The sequence below is a fragment of the Macaca thibetana genome, chromosome 14 (assembly GCF_024542745.1).
Source record: "Macaca thibetana thibetana isolate TM-01 chromosome 14, ASM2454274v1, whole genome shotgun sequence".
NCBI lineage: Eukaryota > Metazoa > Chordata > Mammalia > Primates > Cercopithecidae > Macaca > Macaca thibetana.
In genome coordinates this window covers 57,470,789-57,492,342 of record NC_065591.1, presented here as the reverse complement: position 1 = coordinate 57,492,342, position 21,554 = coordinate 57,470,789, and the positions used below count along the sequence as shown (strand labels likewise).

The 21,554-nt window shown below is 48.0% G+C and overlaps 2 protein-coding genes across 4 annotated transcripts in view; both read left to right on the top strand.

Moving 5' to 3' along the window:
• The window catches only part of RPL27A (ribosomal protein L27a), a 1,008,958-nt gene that overhangs the window by 335,161 nt on the left and 652,243 nt on the right, over positions 1-21,554 (top strand). The gene's annotated exons all lie outside the window — the stretch shown is intronic.
• TUB (TUB bipartite transcription factor) overlaps positions 1-21,554 on the top strand; it is an 87,637-nt gene that overhangs the window by 3,351 nt on the left and 62,732 nt on the right. The window contains exons 1-2 of one of the 2 annotated variants that reach the window (XM_050756191.1): positions 12,218-17,607; positions 18,223-18,270. The exons of the other annotated variant lie outside the window; for it this stretch is intronic. Coding sequence (XP_050612148.1) covers positions 17,450-17,607; positions 18,223-18,270 — 206 coding nt within the window. The 5' untranslated portion in view covers positions 12,218-17,449. Of the gene's footprint in view, positions 1-12,217; positions 17,608-18,222; positions 18,271-21,554 lie in introns of those variants that run through there. 2 annotated transcript variants of the gene reach the window in all.

The window sequence follows — 21,554 nt, the reverse complement described above, 5'->3', positions numbered from 1 at the left end:
ACCTCTCCTCCATGTGTTTATGTAAGCTGTTGTCCCCCTTGCTTCTGGGCCATGTGTGTATCAGTTATCTATTGCCATGTTAACAAGTCACTCCTAAACTTAGTGACTTAAAATAACAACTGTTTTGGCCGGGCGTGGTGGCTCACACCTGTAATCCCAGCACTTTGGGAGCCTGAAGTGGGCAGATTACCTTAAGTCAGGAGTTCGAAACCAGCCTGGCCAACATGGTGAAACCCCGTCTCTACTAAAAATACAAAACTTAGCCGGTTGTGGTGGCACACGCCTGTAATCCCAGCTACTTGGGAGGCTGAGGCAGGAGAATTGGTGGAACCCGAGAGGCGGAGGTTGCAGTGAGTGTAGTAGAGATCATGCCACTGTATTCCAGACTGGCCAACAGAGCGAGACACTGTCTCAAAAACAAACCACACACACAAAACACACAAACAAAAACAAAACAACAACAGAAAAAACAACTGTTTGAGTTAGCACAATATTCTGTGGATCAGCAGTTTGGGCTGGGCTTAGCTGGGCAGTTTTGTGGTCTGGGCCAGGCTCAGCTTTTCTGGGTTGGGCTTGCTCACATATCTGGTGCTCTGGCTGGGAAGCCTAGAGCAGCTGGGCCCTCTCCCTATATGCCTTCTCCTCTTGCAGCAGGCTCACTCAGGTTTGCACACATGGTGGTGGAAGGGAGTCCAGTGAGAGAGCAGAAGCTGCAGGGTCTCTTGAGGCCTAGGTTTAGAACTTGCACATCACTCACCACATTGTAGTAGTCAAAGTAAGTCAAAATGCCAGCCCACATTTCAGGGGTGGGGAAATAGGCCTTACCTCTTGAAGGCAGGAGCTGAAAACCTATGGCCACTTTTCCAACCTACCAAAATATGATGCCTATATTTTTTAAATTTCTGGCTCCTCTTAGGTCCCCACTGTCCACCTCTGAGCACGTGCCAAAGTGCTCGTCTTTTCCATTTCACTCTGTTCCATTCTATTTTCAGGCTACACCCTGGTCTCAGTTATCAACACAATGCTTCTAACACAGCAATCTATATCTTCAACTGCAGCCTTTTTGCCAAGACTTAGTCCCACATCTCTAAATGCCTGTAGACTTCTCCATCTAGATATTCAGCCAACAGCTTTAACGCAATAGGTTCAAAATCAGACCCTTCACTGATAATTGTATTCTCTAGCCAGCATCCGCAAGCCAAATGGACTCCTCAAAACTTGGACATTGACCTTGAACTCTCCAAATCTTATCTATACCACTGATTGTTATGAAGATAAAAGCAAAAGATCTATGTAAAATGACTGGCATAAAGTAGGTATCATCGAGTCCATTGTTTTCCACAGCTTGGCACCCCATTAACCATTTTGTCTCCACTCAAGCTTCAGTCGTTATCCTCAAAGGCTTCAGTGCCTTTATCAGTGACCAAACTAGCACTTTTCACTCACAGTTTCTGAACCTTCCCAATCTAGACACTTCTCTTCAGTTATTCACAGGATAAATTCCTAGATGATGACAGCTGGAATTGCTTCACTTCTAATCTCATACACATGAATTGCCAACTCTCTGACCTCAGGCATGTTCCTTATACATTGCTCCTGCCCTACCATGAAGGTGTCGGCCTTCGTGGCCTACCAGCCTTTTTCTTCTGGCCTACCAACCTTTTCCCAGCCTCTCTTCTTCTCTTCCCAGCTTGTATCACATGGTAGATTATTTCAGTCGCTCACTCCAGCACTTTTTATTCCCTCACATATGCTCGGCACAACTCCAGCCCAGCGTAGATCCATGCTAGAATCTCCATCCCCTTTCTTCTTATGACCCTAGAATCCTACAACAAAAATGACATGCCTGTGCAGGATGTCACCACTTTCATGGTCTTCATCTTCGGCCAGGCCACCAATGCCATCTCTCAATCTTTCTGCTTCTCCCTGATGAGCTTTACTCCCATTGCCCACAACAGCCCTTTCAAACCTTCTGCACTCTCAAGACCCCTCTCTGCTTGACCCTTATCTGCACCGCCATGTGTTACATAAATGGCCCTGCCTCCTGCTCCTTTGAGAAAAATTGATCACATCAGGCATCATCTTCTGTCACATCCTGACTGCACTTCATTTCCACTCTACTTCGATCACTCCCTTGTGGGGACTTTGTTGTTCTTCCCAATTCTTTGCTATTATAAATAATTGTGTGTTAAACATCTTGTATATGTGACATTCTCCCCTCATGTCTGATTATTCAATTAAAACAAACTCCTGAAGAAAGACTGTTAGTTTCCAATGTTGGCTACTGTCAGATTGTCCTCCAGGAGGAGTGAATTGATTTCTTTTCCCACAGGTAGTCACTGACTGCATTGTTTTACAATTATGTTTGTGTGTGTGAGTGTGACCTCTCAGACTCTGAGACAAAGTAGCATCACTGCTCAGAACTTGGATTTTGGGGTCAAAGTGACCTGGCTTTGAAGCCCAGGTTCTTAAATTATTGGTTATATGGCTTTAGACAAGTGACTTAACCTCCATCAAGAAATAGACAATAATAATGTAGCCACCTCTTAAGGTGGGTCCATTCACTCAACATGCATTTAGTGAGCACCTTCTAAATGCCAGGCAACATTTTAGGCAGTGGAGACAGAACAGTGAATGAAACAAAGTCCGTGGTCTCATAATTCTTACTATCTAGTTGGGGGAGATACGGACAAATATATTTAATGTATCAGTGCTAAGAGGCTTATATAAAATAATAAAGTACGAAGAAGAAAAAGCAGAGTCTGGAGGAGAGAGTCTGACTGCATGGGGTGCTGGGGCTGGTGAGTGTGCTGTGTCATATAGTGTGGTCAGGGAAACTCTGAGGAGGGGGCACTTCATCAGAGAGCTGAAAGAGGCGAGGGAATGAGTCATGTGGTTAATGGGAAGAATGTTCCATGGAAAGGAGCAGCAAATGACAACGTCCTGAGATAGGAGTGTGCCTAGTGTGCTTGGGAATAGCATGGAAACCTGTGAGTCCTCTGCATCTTTGTAAAACTTCCTTCTTGCTCTTCTCCCAACTCCCCACACCCACTCCACCCATCCTCAGGGAACCACTGATCTGATTCATTTCCTAGAGTTTTGTATAAATGGAATAATCAGTATGAACCCTTTGATTGTTTGGCCTCTTTCAGACAGTGTAATTATTGTGATATTCTTCAATATTGTTGCATGAATTAGTAGAGCATTTCCTTTTATTGCTGAGTAGTATTCATGGATATATCATAGTTTGTTTATCCCATCACCTGTTGATGTTTCCACTTTTGGGCTTGTAAAACAAAGAAAACTTTTGTGAATATTCATGTACAAGTCTTTGTATGGACGTATACTTTTGTTTCTCTTAGGCAAATACCTAACAAAGCAGTGGAATGGCTGAATCATGTAATAGGTCTACATTTAACTTTTTCAGAAACTGCCCAACTTTTCCAATGTGGTTGGACCATTTTATATTCTCATGAGCATTGTAGGAGAGTTCCAGTTCCTCTGCATTTTTGTGACAGTTGGCACAGCCAGTCTTTTTCATTTTAGCATTCTAACAGGCATGCAGTGGTATGCCTTTGTGGTTTCATTTTGCATTTCCTTGATGACTAATGATGTCGAGCATCTTTTCATGTGCTTATTTGCCATCCATATCTCTTCTTTGGAGAAGTTTCAGTTAAAATATTTCCCCATCTTAAAGTTGGGTTGTTTCCTTTTTGAGTTTTGAGAATTCTTTGTATACTGTGGACACATCTCCTTTATCAGACATATGACTTGCAATATTTTCTCTAAGTCTGTGGCTTTCTTTTCATTTTCAAAAGTAGAAGTTTTTGCTTTTGATGAAATCGAGTTTATCAATTTTTTATAGATTGTTCTTCTGATGTTGTATCTAAGAAATCATTGCCTGCTTTGAGGTGACAAAGGTTTTCCTAGGAATTTTCTTTTTTTTTTTTTTTTTTTTTTTTTTTTTTTTTTGAGACAGAGTCTCGCTCTGTCACCCGGGCTGGAGTGCAGTGGCCGGATCTCAGCTCAGCTCACTGCAAGCTCCGCCACCCGGGTTCACGCCATTTTCCTGCCTCAGCCTCCTGAGTAGCTGGGACTACAGGCGCCCGCCACCTCGCCCGGCTAATTTTTTTTTTGTAGTTTTTAGTAGAGACGGGGTTTCACCGTGTTAGCCAGGATGGTCTCGATCTCCTGACCTCGTGATCCGCCCATCTCGGCCTCCCAAAGTGCTGGGATTACAGGCTTGAGCCACCGCGCCCGGCCTCCTAGGAATTTTCTAATTTTACATTTTAAATTTAGATCTTTGCTACATTTTAACTTTTTGCATATGGTATGAGATTCATTAAAAAAAATGGATATCCAATTGTTCCAGCAGCATGCATTGAAAAAGACTTTCTTTTTTCTGCTAAATTGCCTTTGTACCTTTATGGAAAATCAGTTGATTATTGTTTGTAAGTTTATACTCTCTATTCTGTTATCTTAATCTACATGTCTTTATTAATGCCAATAACAAAAAATACTTATAAGTATTGAAATCTGGCAGTTTAGAACTTTCAACCTTGTCTTTCTTTTACAAAGTTGTTTTGACTATTCTAGGGCCTTTTCAATTTCACATTAATTTAACAATAAGTTTTTCAAGTTCTACCCCCCATCTCCCCAAAAAGCTGCTGGAACTTTGATTGGGATTTTGTTGACTTTATAGATCAATTTGGGGAGGGTTACATCTTAGTAACATTGGGCCTTCCAATTCATGAACATGGTGTGTATATATATATATCTGTTTATTTAGATCATCTTAATTTCTCTCAGTCATATTTGTAGTTTTCAATGTATAGGTCTTTCATCTCTTTTATAAGATGTATCCCTAAATTCTGCATATTTTTCAATGGAATTATAAATGGGTTTATAAAATTCAGTTTCTGATTTTTCATTCCTAGTGTATAGCATGTATCGGGATTTTTAATTGTGGTAAAATGTGTGTAACATAAAATGAGCTATTTCAATGATTTCTAAGTGTACAAGTCCGTGGCATCAATTACATTCACAGTATTGTGCAACCATCACAACAATCTATTTTCAGAGTCTTTTTATTATCCTAAACTGAAACTCTCTACCTATTCATCCCCATCCTGGCCCCTGGTAACCTCTAATCTACTTTCTGTCTCTATAAATTGCCTATTTTAGATGTTTCATATAATGAAATCATATAGTATTTTTCCTTTTGTGTCTGGCTTATTTTGCTTAGCATAATGTTTTCAAGATTCATTCATGTTGTAACATATAATTTTTGGCTGAATAATTCCATTGTATGCATAAACTGCATTCTGTTTATGTTTTAAATTTTTTTAATTTAATTTTTATTTATTTATTTATTTTTGAGATGGAGTCACCCAGGGTGAAGTGGCACTATCTCAGCTTACCACAGCTTCTGTCTCCTGGGTTCAAGCAATTTTCCTGTCTCAGCCTCCTGAGTATGTGGGATTACAAGCACCTGCCACCACACCCAACTAATTTTTGTATTTTTAGTAGAGATTGGGTTTTACCATGTTGGCCAGGCTGGTCTTGAACTCCTGACCTCAAGTGATCCATGCATCTCAGCCTCCCCAAGTGCTGGGATTACAGGCATGAGCCACTGTGCACAGCCAGCATTTTGTTTATACATTCATCTGTCGATGGACACTTGGATTGTTTCTACCTTTTGGCTATCGTGAAAATGCTCCAATGAACATTGGTGCCCACATATTTATTTGAGTCTGTCTTCGATTCTTTTGGCTAGTATAGACCTAGGAGTAGAATTGCTGTTTGGTAATGATAATTCTATCTTTAGCTTTTTGAGAAACCGTGAAACTGTTTCCTACAAAGACTGCACCATTTTACATTTCAACCAGCAATGTACAAGGGTTCCCATTTCTTCACCTTCTCAACAATAACCTGTTAATTTCCGGGTTGTTATTATAATTATTATTATAGTCATCCTAGTATAGTCTAGGAAGTGGCATCTTATCATGGTTTTGATTTGCATTTCCTCAATGACAAATGATTAGTATTATTTCTTGTGCTTATTTGTCCATTTACATCTTAGAGAAATGTGTAAGTTCTTGTCATTTTTAATTTGGTTGTTTGTCTTTTTGTTGTTGAGTTGTAGGAGTTCCTTACATATTCTCAATATTAAATTCTTTTCGGATATATGATTTGCAAATATTTTTCCCCATTGTTGTCTTCTCACTTTCTTGGTAAGGTCCTTTGAAGCACAAGTTTTAATTTTGATGAAGTCCAATTTGATTTTTTTCTTTTGGTTACGCTTTTAGTGTCATATCTAAGATTCCATTGCCAAATCCAGGGCCATGAAGATCTACCTGTTTTCTTCAGTGTTTTGTAGTTTTAGAGCTTATATCTATGTCAGTGATACATTTTGAGTTGGTTTCTGCATATGGTATGAGTTGTGGTCCAATTTCATTCTTTTGCATGAAAGAAAATCCAGTTGTCTCAGCACTATTTGTTTCTACTTTTTCTCTCACTGAATGAACTTGGTATCCTGGTCAAAAATCAATTGATGAGTCAGGCACAGTGGCTCATACCTGTAATCCTAGCACTTTGGGAGGCTCAGGTAGGAGGATTGCTTGAGTCTAGGAGTTTGAGACCAGCCTGGACAACATAGTAAGACCCCATCTCTACAAAATTTATTTTTTAATTAGCTAGGTGTTGTGGCACTTGCCTATAGTACCAGCTACTTGGGAGGCTGAGGTGAGAAGATCACTTGAACCCAGGAGGTCGAGGTTGCAGTGAGCTGTGATCACACCACTGCATTCCAGCCTGGGCAACAGACCAAGACCTTGTCTCAAGAAAACAGCAACAACAACAACAAACAAACCCCAAAATTAACTAGCCATAAATGTATGGGTTTATTTCTGGACTTTTGACTCTTGTTTTACACTATATCTCTGACCAAAGGTAGACTCTGGCCCACACTGTTCTCCTCTACAACATATCTTCTGGTGGCTTTCTTCTGGCGCCTGGTTCCCAAACAAAGCATACAGTTGCTGGTGATATTCTATGCACAGTTAGGTTTCTGTTGAGTTGAAGAAGTAGCCAAATTCTTATTGTAAAAATAGCCTTTTGTACTAAGGCTTACTTTACCTTTCCGGGAGAACTTAACAAAATATGTGCTTCTTCCACTTTTAAAGTTTGGGCCCTCAGGTCCTTTTCCTTTTTTTTTTTTTTTTTTTTTTTGAGACAGTCTCGCTCTGTCTCCCAGGCTGGAGTGCAGTGGCGTGACCTCGACTCACTGCTGTAACCTTTGCCTCTTGGGTTCAAGCAATTCTCCTGCCTCAGCCTCCCGAGTAGCTGGGATTACAGGTGCCCACCACAACGCCTGGCTATTGTTTTGTATTTTTATTAGAGACAGGGTTTCCCCAGGTTGGCCAGGCTGGTCTCGGACTCCTGACCTCAGGTGATTCGCCCACCTCGGCCTCCCAAAGTGCTGGGATTACAGGTCATTTATGAGCCACCGTACTCAGCCTTTTTTTTTTTTTTTCTTTTTCTTTTTTCTTTTTTTTTGAGGGCTAAGAGGGCTACTGCTTTTTTTCTTCTTTTAGAGACAGGGTTGAGGGATCACCACAGAGAGACACATAGGGACATGAGCCCAGCTAACTCCAGTCCCTGGTGCTGAGAATCAGCAGAGAAGCTGGCAGAGATTGGGAGTGGCAGAGCAGACCAGGCCTGGAGCAGCCAGGCTGAGCACTGTGGCATTAAGACTCACAAGTAACTTATTGTGAGATAAGGAGGTGATGCTGTCACTGGCTATACAAGTGGTTTTATGAAACAGGAAGATGTCTTAAAAAGAGCACTGTGAAAAGAGTCAGGAGTTTAGGATTTGTTTCTGGTTCCCCCCTTAGTTCTCATCTGCCTCTGGGCAAGTCACTTGGATTCCTGAGCCTGTGTTCCCTGAAGCTGAAGGGACCGGACTGGTTGACTGAGCACTCTCGATGTTTGTTTTGAGATGGAGTCTCGCTCTGTCGCCCAGGCTGGAGTGCAATGGCGCAATCTCGGCTCACTGCAACCTCCGCCTCCCCAGTTCAAGTGATTCTCCTGCCCCAGCCTCCCACGTACTTAGGTTTACAGGTACGTGCCACCACACCTGGCTAATTTTTGTATTTTTAGTAGAGATGAGTTTTCACCAATTTGGTCAGGCTGGTCTCAAACTCCTGACCTCAGGTGATCTGCCCACCTCGGCCTCCCAAAGTGCTGGGATTATAGGCGTTAGCCACCACACCCAGCCTGACTGAGCACTCTCTAGTTCTGACATTCCTTGAGTATATGACCTATGGCCTCCGTGTGTGTTCTGTGATTAGAAAGGCCAGGGTGGAGGGATGGGAACAGGACAGCTGGCAGCTGGGATTGGAGGTCCTGGCCATGGCAGTGCCAGCTTAGGGGTTGCTGGCCAGAGGAGTTGGGTGGCTACCAGAGGCAGGGGGCTAGAGGCTCTGCTTTGTTCTAGAGCTTTTTAAGTGCAGCTACTTCTCTTTTGATGGATTTATAGCAGTACAGGACCAAGACAGCTGGACTGGATGGGGCAAATGGGGGCAGTGTACAGAGGGTCAATGAGGAATGGCGTTAGAGGGCAGTGAGTAGGGGTGGTCTGTTTCCCATCCAGCTGGTGTAACTGGGGCTCAGAGTGATTGGTGGTGGAGAGGGGGTCAGTTATGGAGGTGGGGCATGGACTTCTCAGATCCCTTGGGACTTGCCCACACTGAAGTTTGATGTCATCAGGCACTGTGGTTTTCCAGATAGGGTCACTTGATGCAGTCCAACAAATGCAAAAAGACCTTGGGCAGGGACACTGTATCTGTGGCCAAAGGTGGAAGGAAGCTCTAACCTACAGTCTGGAGAACAGTTGCCAAGTAGGGGCTCATAGGTATCTGTTGATACTTACTGCCTTCACTCTGGAAAATCCTGATCCTGAGTCTCAGCTGGGAGATTCTGGCCCAGCGTATGCTTGGGGGAGATTCACACCTTTGCTGTCTATCCTAGGCCATGTAGGTTGGCCTGAAGGTGCAGCAGTTAGATCTCCGGGCTCAGGTGTGTGTTCCTCTGCATCCTTGGGCAGGTGTCCTGGTCTTCTGATCCGAATATGAACAAAGACAACCCTAGATATGTGTGTATGTTGGGGAGTGGGGTTCAGCAGTCAGCAGGCCTTGGGGAACAGCCTGTCCATGCTGTTGCCCTGGGGAGAGACAGATTTCTGCAGGTGAACAATGGTGGAGAACTGCGCCAGCAGATGGGACCCTACTGTCAGAAGGAGGAGCGCAGAGCTGAGGTCAGGGGGAAGCGGTCCCCGGATCTGGGGAGGCTTTGGAGTCAGGGAGGGCTGGCACCAGGATAACAGCAGCCTAGGATTATCTCTTTGCAAGGTCACGTTCCTCTACAAAGATTCAATCCCAGCCTGGCTCTGCCTCCGTTCCCCCTTAGGCACTGCAGACCAACTAAATACCATGCCAGGAACATCACAGTGTCCCAAAAGGACACTGTGTCCTGACACCGGCCCCTCTCTCCACAGTCTGACATTTTGGGTGTTATTCCGTCCTCTCCATCACCAAGTGTTCAGAGAACGGAGGCAATGACGGGTTGGGCTCCTCTGATGGAAGGCTTGATTGTGTGCATCTGAGTGTGTGCATCAATAAGAGTGTATCTGGGTGGGGTGTGTGCACAGGGGTGTGCCTGCCACCAAGGGCAGCCGTGTAGATGTGTCCCAGTTGTGTGTGCTTTGGTGTTAGCAGGTGTGTACGGTGGAATTGACTGTGTGAACGGGCTGGGGACTGAGAGTATCCTCTCTTTTGCCGTGCATTTGGTGGGGTCAAGAGGTAGGATTGGGAAGTGAAAGGAGGATGGGTACACTGGCCCTTCCCTGGGCCCAAAATTACATGTAATGTGGGGGCCACAGGCCTGCTTTCACAGGCACCCTGCCTGGGCAGTTTCTGGGAAACTGGTGAGCTCTAAAAGCCCTAAAAGCCCTCAAGGATTAAGCAGGAGCCCCTGTGCCTAGAGCTCTGCTTAGGTCACTGAGCCGAACAGACCCTGTGTGACCCTGGGCAGTGAGTTGTGGTGGGGTAGAGGACCCTTCCCTACCTGCCAGGCCCAACCCACAGGAGTTAAGAGTGGGGACCTCGGTCTGCCCTGAGGTGAGGGGCTGTGGGGCAATCCGGGGCCGCATCAATGTTGGATGAGCCCGCGCGGCCTAGATACCATCTTCCTTGGTCTCACTTTTAGTGTAACTGGAGAGCCCAGAGACCAGCCCGAGCCGGCCATGCGCGATCTGCTGGCAGTGGGCGCACCTGCGAGGGGACAGGAGCTGGGGTAGGGAGGCTGGCGCAGGCCCACGGTGTGTCCCGGAAAGGCGTGGGGGCCACGGGGCCCAGTCTCGCAGGGCAGGGGTCGATTCCAGTCTGGCCTCTGCTCGGCCCTGGGTCCCGGTGCTGGGTTACTCTCCCTCCCCCTTCGGGCCACCTCGCCTTCCGCGGGGTGTCATCTGTCTGGCGGCGTGTCCTTGGGCCAGTCTGTCCCATCCCCCTGCCTAGCTCTGGGAGTTTCCTGCTCGGGAAGGGGCTGGAGGGGCAGCAGCTGGACAGAGAGAGACCCCCTGGGGTAAGGAAGGGGAGCAGCCGCGACTGCGCAGAGCCTCACACTGCAGGTGAGTGCCCCGCCCCCGAGTGCCTGGGGAAAGGCCCGGAGCGCAGGAGTGAGATTGGGGGTCCACAGTGGCCAAGCTTCTCCCCACCCTGGGCTTTCCTACTCCAGTCCTGACCCTTATATTCTTGTGACACCACAAGTGCCACCCCCAACCCCCAACCACCACCAAGTATTGCCCTACAAGGCAGCAGTGAAGTAGGCTGGTAGCCGGTGAGCACCTGGTAGTTGTTGGCAGTGGTTGGGATGAGATTATTACTGCACTGTGGTCTCTGTGGTCAGCATGGACGGACACTCCTGTGGGCAGTAAGTTTGGATTGGATCAGTGAGCCATGGCAAGTGGGCCAGCAGCCTGTTTTTAAAGCCCGTTTGTTGGAAAACAGACACAGTTATTGGTTTAAATGTTGTCTATGGCTGCTTTCACACTACAGCCTCAGATCTGGCCCTTCAAGAAAAAATTTGCCGATGCCTGAGATATTCCCCCAGGGTATACTTCCCTTTAACCTACACATGTCCATTCTCTTCCTCTCCCTCCACATCTGGGCATCTATCCTCCCTCTTCCCTTTGCATCTCCCGCACATCTGGATCATGCCAGGCTCTCCACACCTGGGAACATTTCTTTGGGGACCATTCACCTCACATCTTGTCACTCTTCCTCCCTCTGGCAAAAGAGGAAATGACTGGGGCAACAAGAATTTCAGAATCTAACAGGACAGCCGAGGGCTGAGGGAGGATCTTTGCCTGACCCCAGGTTGTCAGTGAGCCCCTCCCTAGGCTACAGGAGCAAGGGGAGTTAACTGCTGATGAGCACAGCTGCTCTGGACCCCCAAATCTGTTTTGTCACCTGAAAGACTAAGCAGGCCAGTTCTGGTCATGGGCTTTGTGTCACTCCCTCTGTTGGCTGGTGACAGAGCTGAGGTCCCGATAGAGTGGTGGGGAGACACTGCCGAACAGATAATTAGAGGGTGCCAATATGCTCTAGGGGGGATCCTGGGAGACAGGGAGCTCCAGAGGCACCGCCCCTTCCCTGCCCGCTTCGCTGCCGCTTCCACACCCTGGGGCCCATCGTGCCCCACTTCCTGCAAGCCCCAAGCCTTTGCAAACAAAACAAAAGTCATTTCCTTGGTTCCCTTTTGTACATCTGAGTTCAGGGGTCCATTTCAGGGCCTGGACTGGAGCAGAGGGAAACTCCGGGGCCTGAAGACAGAGCTGCATTCCTGCTGTGCCGCCACAAGATGGCACTCTCGAGGTGTCTGCCCCTATTTGAGAACTCCGGGAGTTTCTGACACTTGCTGGCCTTTCACAGGCCCAGTTTCAGCCTGAAGATGGTGGTCACACACACTCTGAATCCCGCCAGGCCTGATTAGCTCTGCCTGCCCCCTGAGGCAGCTCATGGACTTCTTCAGACTTTGTAGTTCTGGACATATTGACCCCTTCCGAAAGGGCCCTCAGGAACTGCCTGCAGTGTGATTACCTGCCTGCTTATACTCCTCCCCGCCAGGCACTCCTGAGAGTGGGCCCGGCTTACTCCCCTCGGGGCCACCTGCTCCAGCCCAGGGCCTGGCACGGCAGAGCTGGCAGAGGTGTTTGGTGGGGTGTGATGTGTAAAGAGTACAGAGTGCTGCTGTCGCCATTCATCCCGCTACAGTTTGTCTGGTGAATGCATTTTTAGTATCAAGCTGCCTGAAGGAGAAGCCAGGGATAAAGAGACAAGCTCACAATGTATCCTGGGGAGAGGGATTGGTTCACAGAGAGGAGCAGCCTTGCAGCCTTTCCCCCTCCAGCCTGGTTCTGGCTGTTGCCAGCATTCTAGGAGTTCTCTAGACAGGATGAAGGGCACTGCAGGGATACCGGGAGGGTGGGAGAATGGAGTTTGTTTCCAGGTAGAATTTTGGGACATACCAGGCCTTGTCTGGGAGCAATCAGGGTCCAGAGTCAAGGGCTAGGATGGGCTCTGGGGCCTACTGTGACCTCATCCCTCTCACCTGGCCCCAGCTCAGGCCATTCCAAGAGCCTCCCAGCCTAACAGCAATGTGTGGCTATCCAAGTATCCCAGACAGAGGATTGGAGGACTGCACCTGTGTTTGGGGGACAGCCACCCCTGCCCCTAAGCACCTGCTCTGACAGCACAGGATGATGTCAACAAGGGACTTCCATGAAGCCCAAGGGGGAAGGACAGTGGCAGTGGGGGCTGAGGTCTGGACTCTGCTTGAAGACTGACAATGACGGGTGGGGGCCCCTCACCCACTGTGAGTTCTAGGAAGAGGGTGAGCATTCCTGTTGACTGTGGCCCATTGTGTTGGCAGAGTCCAGGCCAGTCTGTGCTCTTGTTGTGACCCCAGGAGGGAGTCCTTTGCTGGATCATCTACCTCATGGGATGGTACTGACATGCAGGTACCACTTCCCTGCCAAAAACAGACTCCAGAGTAAGACTGGCATCGCTCACCAGGGTAATTATTGGTTTGGGTTCAATTTCCATTCAAAACAGTAATCCCAGCCTGAGCTGGGTGTCAGATCTGAAGGTTGATTATTAGTAACATTTATCAACAGCCTCTCTCAGCTTCAGGCAATTATAGCTCATCTGCCATTCCTGCTCCCAGTCATGCAAAATTGCCAGCTTCTTCCTTGCCCACCCCCTCCATTCCCCTCTCCCCTTCTTCTCCCATCTCCTCCCCTTAGCAGACAACCTGACTGAGGGCAGGAGGTGGGTGCCACCTTATGACTCACTATCACCCCGTGTGGAGGGGGTCCATGTGCACACTAGGAACCTGTGCTCCCCAGCAGCAATCTTCATGTTGCAGTCTTGTGAAATCCAAATCTGATTCTATCAGAACTGAGAAGAATCTGTGGAGGGGACAGACGGGAACTCACGTCTCCCGGCTCCTTGTCGCATGATGCGTTTTCAATGGCAGTGTTTGTTCCTGCTCCTGACTCAGTCTGTCCCTCCCTTCCAGGGCTGAGACTAGGGTGAGGCTAGAGAGGCATTGACCTTAAGTGCAACATTCAAGGGATCTCGAACAAGCTCAATGATTAAGATAAATGATATTTCAATATAGTGTTTTTTAAAAAATCAAAATGAATGCAAAACATACACAACAAAATCAAACTTTTAATAAAAACAAGATACAACACTAGATTTGCAGGACTTGGCCTCACTTACCTTACCCTAACTCCAGTCTTGTTTATCATGGACAGTTTTGCTTTGATTTGATGGAAGTATTAAATCTCTTGGCTGCTGAGTTTTTTGGCAAATCTTTAAATTCTGCGCCCCAGGTAAGAGCTTCATTCAGCTCACCCTGGTGCTGGCCCCACTGTTCTCACTTCCCACTGGGCCCTAATCTCCTGCTCCCTTCAGCTCTCACTGTCTACTACCTCTGGCTGGGTGGCTCAGCTTCTCTCTTAGCAGGTGCCCAGGGCAGCAGGACACCCAGAGGGACCCTCCATGGGCTGTCCTTCCAGGGTGCCCATCCTCCATTCCATCCCACTGGACCCTGCTTCAGCTGTCAGACACCTCGGGGAGGGCCTACAGGTTGCCAGGGTAACTGCTGTGATAACTGGAGGACAGAACATGCTGATCTTGCTCTGCTCCTAGAATCACATCCAGCCAGGGCTGGATGAGTGCAAGCAGGCCTGACAGTGTCCCTGACATGCTGATCCAAAACGTCGCTGGACATATATGGAGGTGGAGAACATTCCATGTACCCGCATTCCTCCAGGGAGAGGACAGCATGAGGCTGGAGGAAAACTGTGGTGATCTGTTTGTGACAGGGAGGTGAGAGGCTGAAGTAGACATGAATGCTTGCTAACCAGCCTTCTGCAGAGGGTAGGTCTGATTCGCTGAAGGGCTTCTGTTCTGCTGAGCAGGGTCTGTCAGCGGGGGGTGCACCTGTCACCAGAGAATACCCTCTCCCTGTCCTCCCCGGGCTGTGCTCCAGTAGCCTAAAACGTAAACAGACATTTCAGAAAGATCAGTGTTCAAGGGGTGCCCAAGATGCCAAATTATATCTGGGACTTGAGACACTGTTATGTCAAGATCCAGGCCTAGGCCAGCTGGTCACTCAGTGTCCAGATGCCTGTCACAGTGGGAGGCCTGAGGGTCTCAGGGGACATCTATCAGAAGCACCTCTGCCCTGCCTGTTCCACTCCGTGATCTCCCTTCTGAGTCCCCACTGTAGTACAGAACCAGCTGGTCATCTAGCCTGGCAGTAGTAAGTCATTCTATTTTCCTGCAGATAGGAATACATGGTTCCTATTCCTCCTATGCACTCTGCCACTTACTGGGCAAGTGAATTCCCCTCTCTGAGCCCTAGGTTCCCCTTTTGTGAAATATCAATAATAGCACCCTTCTTAGAAGGTTGTATTCACCATTCAGTGTACTAATGTAAAGCACTGTGACAGACTGAAGAGTCATGTTCTATGGGGTCCTGGAGGACAGAACTAGGACCGAAGGGAGGTGTGTTTGAGCTTTAGGTGAAGTAGCAATGGCCAACTACAGAGATGGAGGGACCACTCTGGCAAGAGCAAGCACCCTGATGCTCAGAGCGTGTATGAAGAGGTTTCATAATCACCATCCAGCAGCTTAGCCTCAAAAGGGCTGCCTGCCTCAGGGAGCTATGACCCTTGAGAGATGGGGTTTATCCAGCTGTGAGGTTCTGTTTGAGCATCATTCCTCAGTTGTCCTCCAGGGGGTCATGGCATAAGTCTCAGTAGCACGGGCCCCATGGTCCAGCCTTAAGGTAAGAATGGACCTCCCTGGAAGAAGCTGGCTTCATCTACAGTTGATAAGTTCACTTTTTTTTCTGGTCCACTTTCCTTGGTTTAACCCTATGACCAAACCTGAGAGCTTTGGCAGGAAGGAAACCAGGGAGGATGTTGTGCGCGAGAAAGTGCTGGCCTGAGCATCGACTTTGAGATGTCCCTCTACTCTGACTGGAAGGTCCCATTCCACCTGTAGCAAGACAAAAGACACGTGAAGGAGAGTTTCTGGGAGATTGAGGATGAGGTCTCCAGTTGCAGGTGCATGCACTCGTCCACTTCCCCACCTGGAAGGTGCTGGCATGCAGGGTGTCTGTGCATGTGCCCCTTGCACTGACTCCCTTGAGACTGGCTGTGCAGCTTTGAGGCATGTGTCCAAGCAGAGAGAATGGAAGACTCCCTATTGGGAGTTTTACAACAGTGTTTTTCCCAATTTTCCCAACAGTGTTACAGGAGGGGAAGGATGAGATGCCCTTCTCAGCTGATGTCCGTGATTCTTGTATTTTCTGGAGGCCATGAGTGTTAACAGAATGTGCTCACTTTTGCACCCTTCTTCCATGACCACTTACAGTCTGTCCGCTTAGCAGATGAGGGGTCTGGGTTTCCAGGGTCCATTTGGGGTAGGGTCAGCAGTGTCCAGCTTTGCATCTGGGTATCACTTTTCCTTCTGATATTTGAAATTAGATCCTGAAGATTCCTAATTATTGTTCCAAGTTCTCGTTGAAAATCTGGGTGTAATTTTTATAAGAGCATGGCCGAGGATGGACCCAGAGGGGAAGTAGTGGGGCTGGAGGGAGGAAATGGAGAGACAGAAGGTGATGTTGTCATTAGGAGTTAAAGCCGGTGCCTGGTAGTAGATAAGGCTGGACAGTTGGCAGGATCATTGGGCAGACTAAAGCAGCTTAGATTCTGTCCAGAGGCAGTGGGGGTCTTCTGTAGTGTATAAGTGGGCTGGGAGGACATGATCTTAGGAAGCTCACTCTGGTGTCAGTTGCAGGATGGATTTGGGAGGAGCAAGTTAGACATAGATGCCCATCATGATGCCAAGATCTGGGCAACAGACAGGAAGGCTCTTGCTCAGAAGTGGCTCCAGGGAAGGTGAGGTGCATAGAATTGAGAGATGCTCAGTAGATGGCATCAGCAGTGCTTGATGATTGTCTGGATTGCTGAGGAAGGTGGACAGGGAAAAGCAGAAAGCTACAATGGTGCCTCAAGGGGCTAAGTGATGTCACTCACAGAGACAGAATGTATAGAGTGAACGTTCAGACTCACAGGAAGTCCAAAACTGCATACCCCAATGTGAGGTGCTGTGGGACATCCGGGGTGCAGGGTCCAGAGAACAGGTAGGTAGAGTTTAGAAGAGGGCTGGGTCCACGATGCAGCCTTTGATGTTCTCAATGTAAGAGTTGTGGGAGATGAGGCCTTGTGAGTGGATGGGAACACCCCAGGTGCATTTCAGGTGAAGCAAGAGGTCAAGAGGCTGAAGACACAGATGAGCAAATCCTAGATCTTCCATCAGTCCCTAGAAGGCACGATGTATGCCCTTCCCAGCACACAACCTGAGCCCTAGCACAGAACTGGCCACAGAGAGGGCAGTGGTGAATGTGTCCTCTGTGGTTCCTCCAGATGGGGCCTTTGTCCTCAGTGCACTTGGCTCTGCCAGGGTTGCTATAGTAACCTACAGATGCAGAGAGACTTGGCCTCCCCATTGCCATGGAAACCAGCAATTGAGTGTCCCTGTGTGGCATGGCCACTGAGACCTTGAGGATTCAGTCTGGTCCTGAAGGGTTTGGGAGGGAGACTGCGACCAGAAGACGTTTCCATGTCCTAATTAATGGGTGATGGTGGTTGTTAGTCTGACTGTTGCCACGGTGATGAAGGGAGACACCCAAGTGGGCTTATGCTGGTTTCAGTACTGAGGCGAATACAGGGAATTTCAACAGGCTCCAGGTCTTACTGTGCAGCCTGAAGTGGGGCCATCCTTCAAACCCGCTCCATCCTCTGGCCACAATGGGGGCCAGAACACCTTTGCCTTCTTTCTGGGTTTCTTTCTTTGCCGAGACAGGGATTTTGTTCCCAGGAGGCAATCCCTGGCCCATGGGACCTCAGCATTCAAAGCAACAACACAGGAAACCTGGGCCCCTGAAACGGGGCCACCGAGGAGATCGGTAAGCTTTCAACATCCTGCCTTCAGCCCATGGGCCCAACCCCTGCGTCAGCTCCACCCACCCACCCTCACTGACCTCAATCCTTTACAGTCCCAAGGCCTCCCCTTCCTGATGGCGCTGCTCCCCCATCACCACATGGAGCCCCATAGGTCATCCCCCGAAACCCCTCATTCTCCAGACAGGTGATCAGGGAGGCTTCATTACTCCAGGAGCTGCCCAGGATCTCAGGGGGGTCCTCCACCACGGGAGTAAGGGCCTCTCCCCCAGCCTCCAGGGCTCTGGCAGCTCCACACTCCGGCCCTCTGCCTCTTCTGGAGGGCTCCTCCTTCCAGCTTCGGCCTGCCGCCCCACCCCCCAGTGCTTCATTTCCACAGCTTGGGTCATCACTGCCCTTGTCTGGACTGCCTACCTGCCTGCCTGCCATCCAGGGCCTACAGAGTGAGCACTCTGTGAAAGTCCCTCTACCCTGATCCGTCACGTAACTCACCTACTGAGGCAGCTGAGACTAGGGCACTGAAGGAGGCCTTGAGTGACCAGGTCTGGCCAGGCAGTGGGCAGGGATGATGAGGTGAGGCTGCAAGGGTGCGGAGAGTCACCCCTTCTTTTCCTCCTCAGGAGAACAACCAAGAGGAAGTACTGGAAGGAAGGAAGGGAGATCGCTCGGTGAGCTGGAGGGAAGGAGGGCGTGCCGGCCCTGGGGAAGGGCCAGCCACAGGAGACTGTGAGGGAGGTGGGGGGAGGACGTGGGTGGCTCAGGGGCCATGAACCCCATAATGCGCCTGGGGGTGTGTGTGTGAAATGGGGCTTAGGGGAGGGTGTGACCACTGGGCAAAGCCTGCTCTTACTGTGTGTGACTGTTGTGGCCTTGGTTTGTCCCTCTGGGATCCTCCTGTGGTCTTTCTGCCCTGACTGTAACCGGGTGGTGCTGATGAGCAGGCCCAGAGGCCTGGGCTCTGTTCACCAGCCTGTCCAGGGACTCTTAGCCAGGCCACCTGAGAAAGGAGGTGCCCTCTACATGTGGTCGCACCATAGCTTAGGACCACAGAGGGAATCATGGTGGCAGAGCCTCCAGCCCCTCTGCCCTCCCATTGCCCAAACACCCAGATGTGGAGATGCCCTGCCCCAGGGGTGCCGTCCCAAGCCTGCTTTCTAATGTCAGGAGGTGGGTCTTGCCTAAGGCTCCTAACCAGGACCTCATTTGTTGTTTACACATGTTGGGGTCCCAAGGATATGTTTCTTGGCCCATGGGATGGTCATAACTGCCCTGTGAAGGAGGAGGTGCTGTCCTGTGTACAGATGAGGCAAAATGACAGGATCCTGTCCCCAGCTGCAGAGTGTCTGCTGAGTGTCCCCAACACCTGGGAAGTCTGCCTGTCCTTCCAAGGAACCAGGCCAGAGAAACAGGGAGCACCTGGGGCTCTGCTTTGCCTCCTCAGATGTCAGTTCTGGGTTTCTGATGGGGTTTGTGATGATGGTGCCCTAAAGGGATGCTCTGTGTAGAGCCAGGGGTCTTGGGTAAGGCTTTCATGGCAGGGACCTCATTGCTGTCCTTTTCTACACATGGCCTCAAACCAGGTTGACTTTTTAGCCTAAAGAAAATCTCATGCAGAGAAAGACAGTGGTGTGGGGGAGGGTGTATCACTTGAGCCTACTTCACAGGCTCTTGGGAAGGAGCAGTAGGAGGAGGAGGGGTGCAAGTTGTGAACCCCAGAGGGGTGACTCTGCTGTGATGACTGTTAATGAGGCTTGAGACTTCAGCTCATTTGTCGTGTGCAGCTGGTGTATTTTGAGTGATGTAACTTGATGACACCCTCCTTCCTGAACCCACTGTCAAGGCTGCAAGAAATTTTTGAGATCCTACATCCAACCCCTTGGGTAACAGGCAAAACAGGCCTCAGGTTCTGAACCAAGGTCACACTGCAAGTTTGTGGTAGACTCAGAACTAGAACACAGGCCCCCTGCTCATGGTTCTTTCTCTGTACTACAGGAGAGGGAACCAGCATCACTGTGTGGGAGTCAAGGGGCTTCTCAGGAGTGAGTAGTCCTTTGGCCATGACCTTGCCTTATGTGAATGGAAGTTCTGAGCATAGTGTGAACTGTGTGTCTACAGCTGATGGCTGCCTGGCAGGGACTCTTGGCTATACTGGGTTTCTGGGCTGACTCATTTCTCAGGTTTGGTATCTCTCTACTTCATGTTGAAAGGTTCTTCCCTGTTGAAAGGCTCTGCCAGTATCCCTTAATATCAGGTAAAACTGCACAGTTCAAGATGGTGCCAGCAAGCATGATGTTTCCCCCATGGTGACACAGGGCTGTAAGTACGGAGATGAGGAGCCAGGCATCTTTGGGGTTGAGGGCTGACTTATAGGACCCTATCTCCGTAGGTTTGGGATAGTCATAATCAATGGCACAGTTAATGATCCAGCCACTTAGGGATATAGCAAAGCAAGATAACCTTGGCTTGTTGTCTTCAACTTGTTGAAGAATGTAATCTCCATTTCATCTACTCATTACTTGGCATCTTGGGATCGTTCGAAACTGTTCCACCTGTGAAATCCTAATCTTCAGAATGTACCTCTTATGCATTCTATCTCCCATACCTCCACCATGTCTGTTCATAGAGACCTCAGGCCCTTGAGCCCTAGTTTTTCTCCTCACTCTGAATCAACTCTTGTTCCTATTCTATCTGAGATCTGCTGCTTGTCACTTCAACTGCCCACCATTCACCACCTGGCCTCTTAGTCTCCTACCTCAACTTTAGAACATGGTAACTGCTTGCTTTCTTTAGTCCTTCATGAATTGACATTAGTCCAAATTCATGGTCTGCGGCCTCCAGCGAGCCCCCAGCAATGCCCAGCAGTCCTGTGACCTGGGCCTGCTCCAGTTCCTCCACAACTATTTCAAAGCTCTCACATTACCCCCTTATTGGGATATAATTAATATACCATACAAGTTGCCTGTTTATAGTGTACAGTTCAATGGTTTTAAGTTGTATGACCATCACTACAATCTATTTTAGAACATTTCCATTACTGTCCCCAATGAAAACCCATGCCCATTTGCAGTCTCGCCCTTTTCCTACACCCCCCAGCCTTAGACAGCCACTAATCTATTTTCTGTCTTTATAGTTTTGCCTATTCTGGACATTTCATATAAATTGAATCACATAATTTGTGGTCTTTTGTAACTGACTTCTTTCCTTAGTATAATATTTTCTAGGTTCATCTATGTCATAGCATTTATCAATACTTCATTTCTTTTTATTGCTGAATAATATTCAATTGTATGGGTATACCACATTTTCTTTATCCATTCATCAATTGATGAATGTTTGGATGTTTCCACATTTTAGCTATTATACATAATGCTCATATAAACTCTTGTGACCAAGTTTTTATATGGACATATGTTTTCACTCCTTGGGTATATGCCTAGGATCTATGTTCAACCTTTTGAGGAACTGTCAGACTGTTTTCCCAAGTGGTTGCTGCATTTTACATCCCCACCAGCAGTATATGAGAGTCTCAGAGTTTTTTCACATTCTTGCCAATACATGTTATTATCTGTAATTTTAAGTATAGTCATCCTAGTAAGTATGAAGTAGTATCTCATTGTGGTTTTGGCTTACATTTCGCTGATGACTAATGATGACGAACAATGTGCTTATGGACCATTTGTATATCTTCCTTGGAAAAATGTCTATTCATATCTCTTGTCCATTTTTTAAATTGGGTTGCCTTTTTATTATTGAGTTGAAGCATGCTTTATATATTCTAGGTACAAACAAGACGCTTATCAGATATATGGTTTGCAGATATTTTATTCTTTTCTGTGGTTGTCTTCACTTTCTTGATGGTGTCCTTTGCAACACAAATATTTTACATTTTTATGAAGTCTAATTTATCTAGTTTCCTTTTGTTGCTTGTGCTTTTGGTGTCACATGTGAGAAA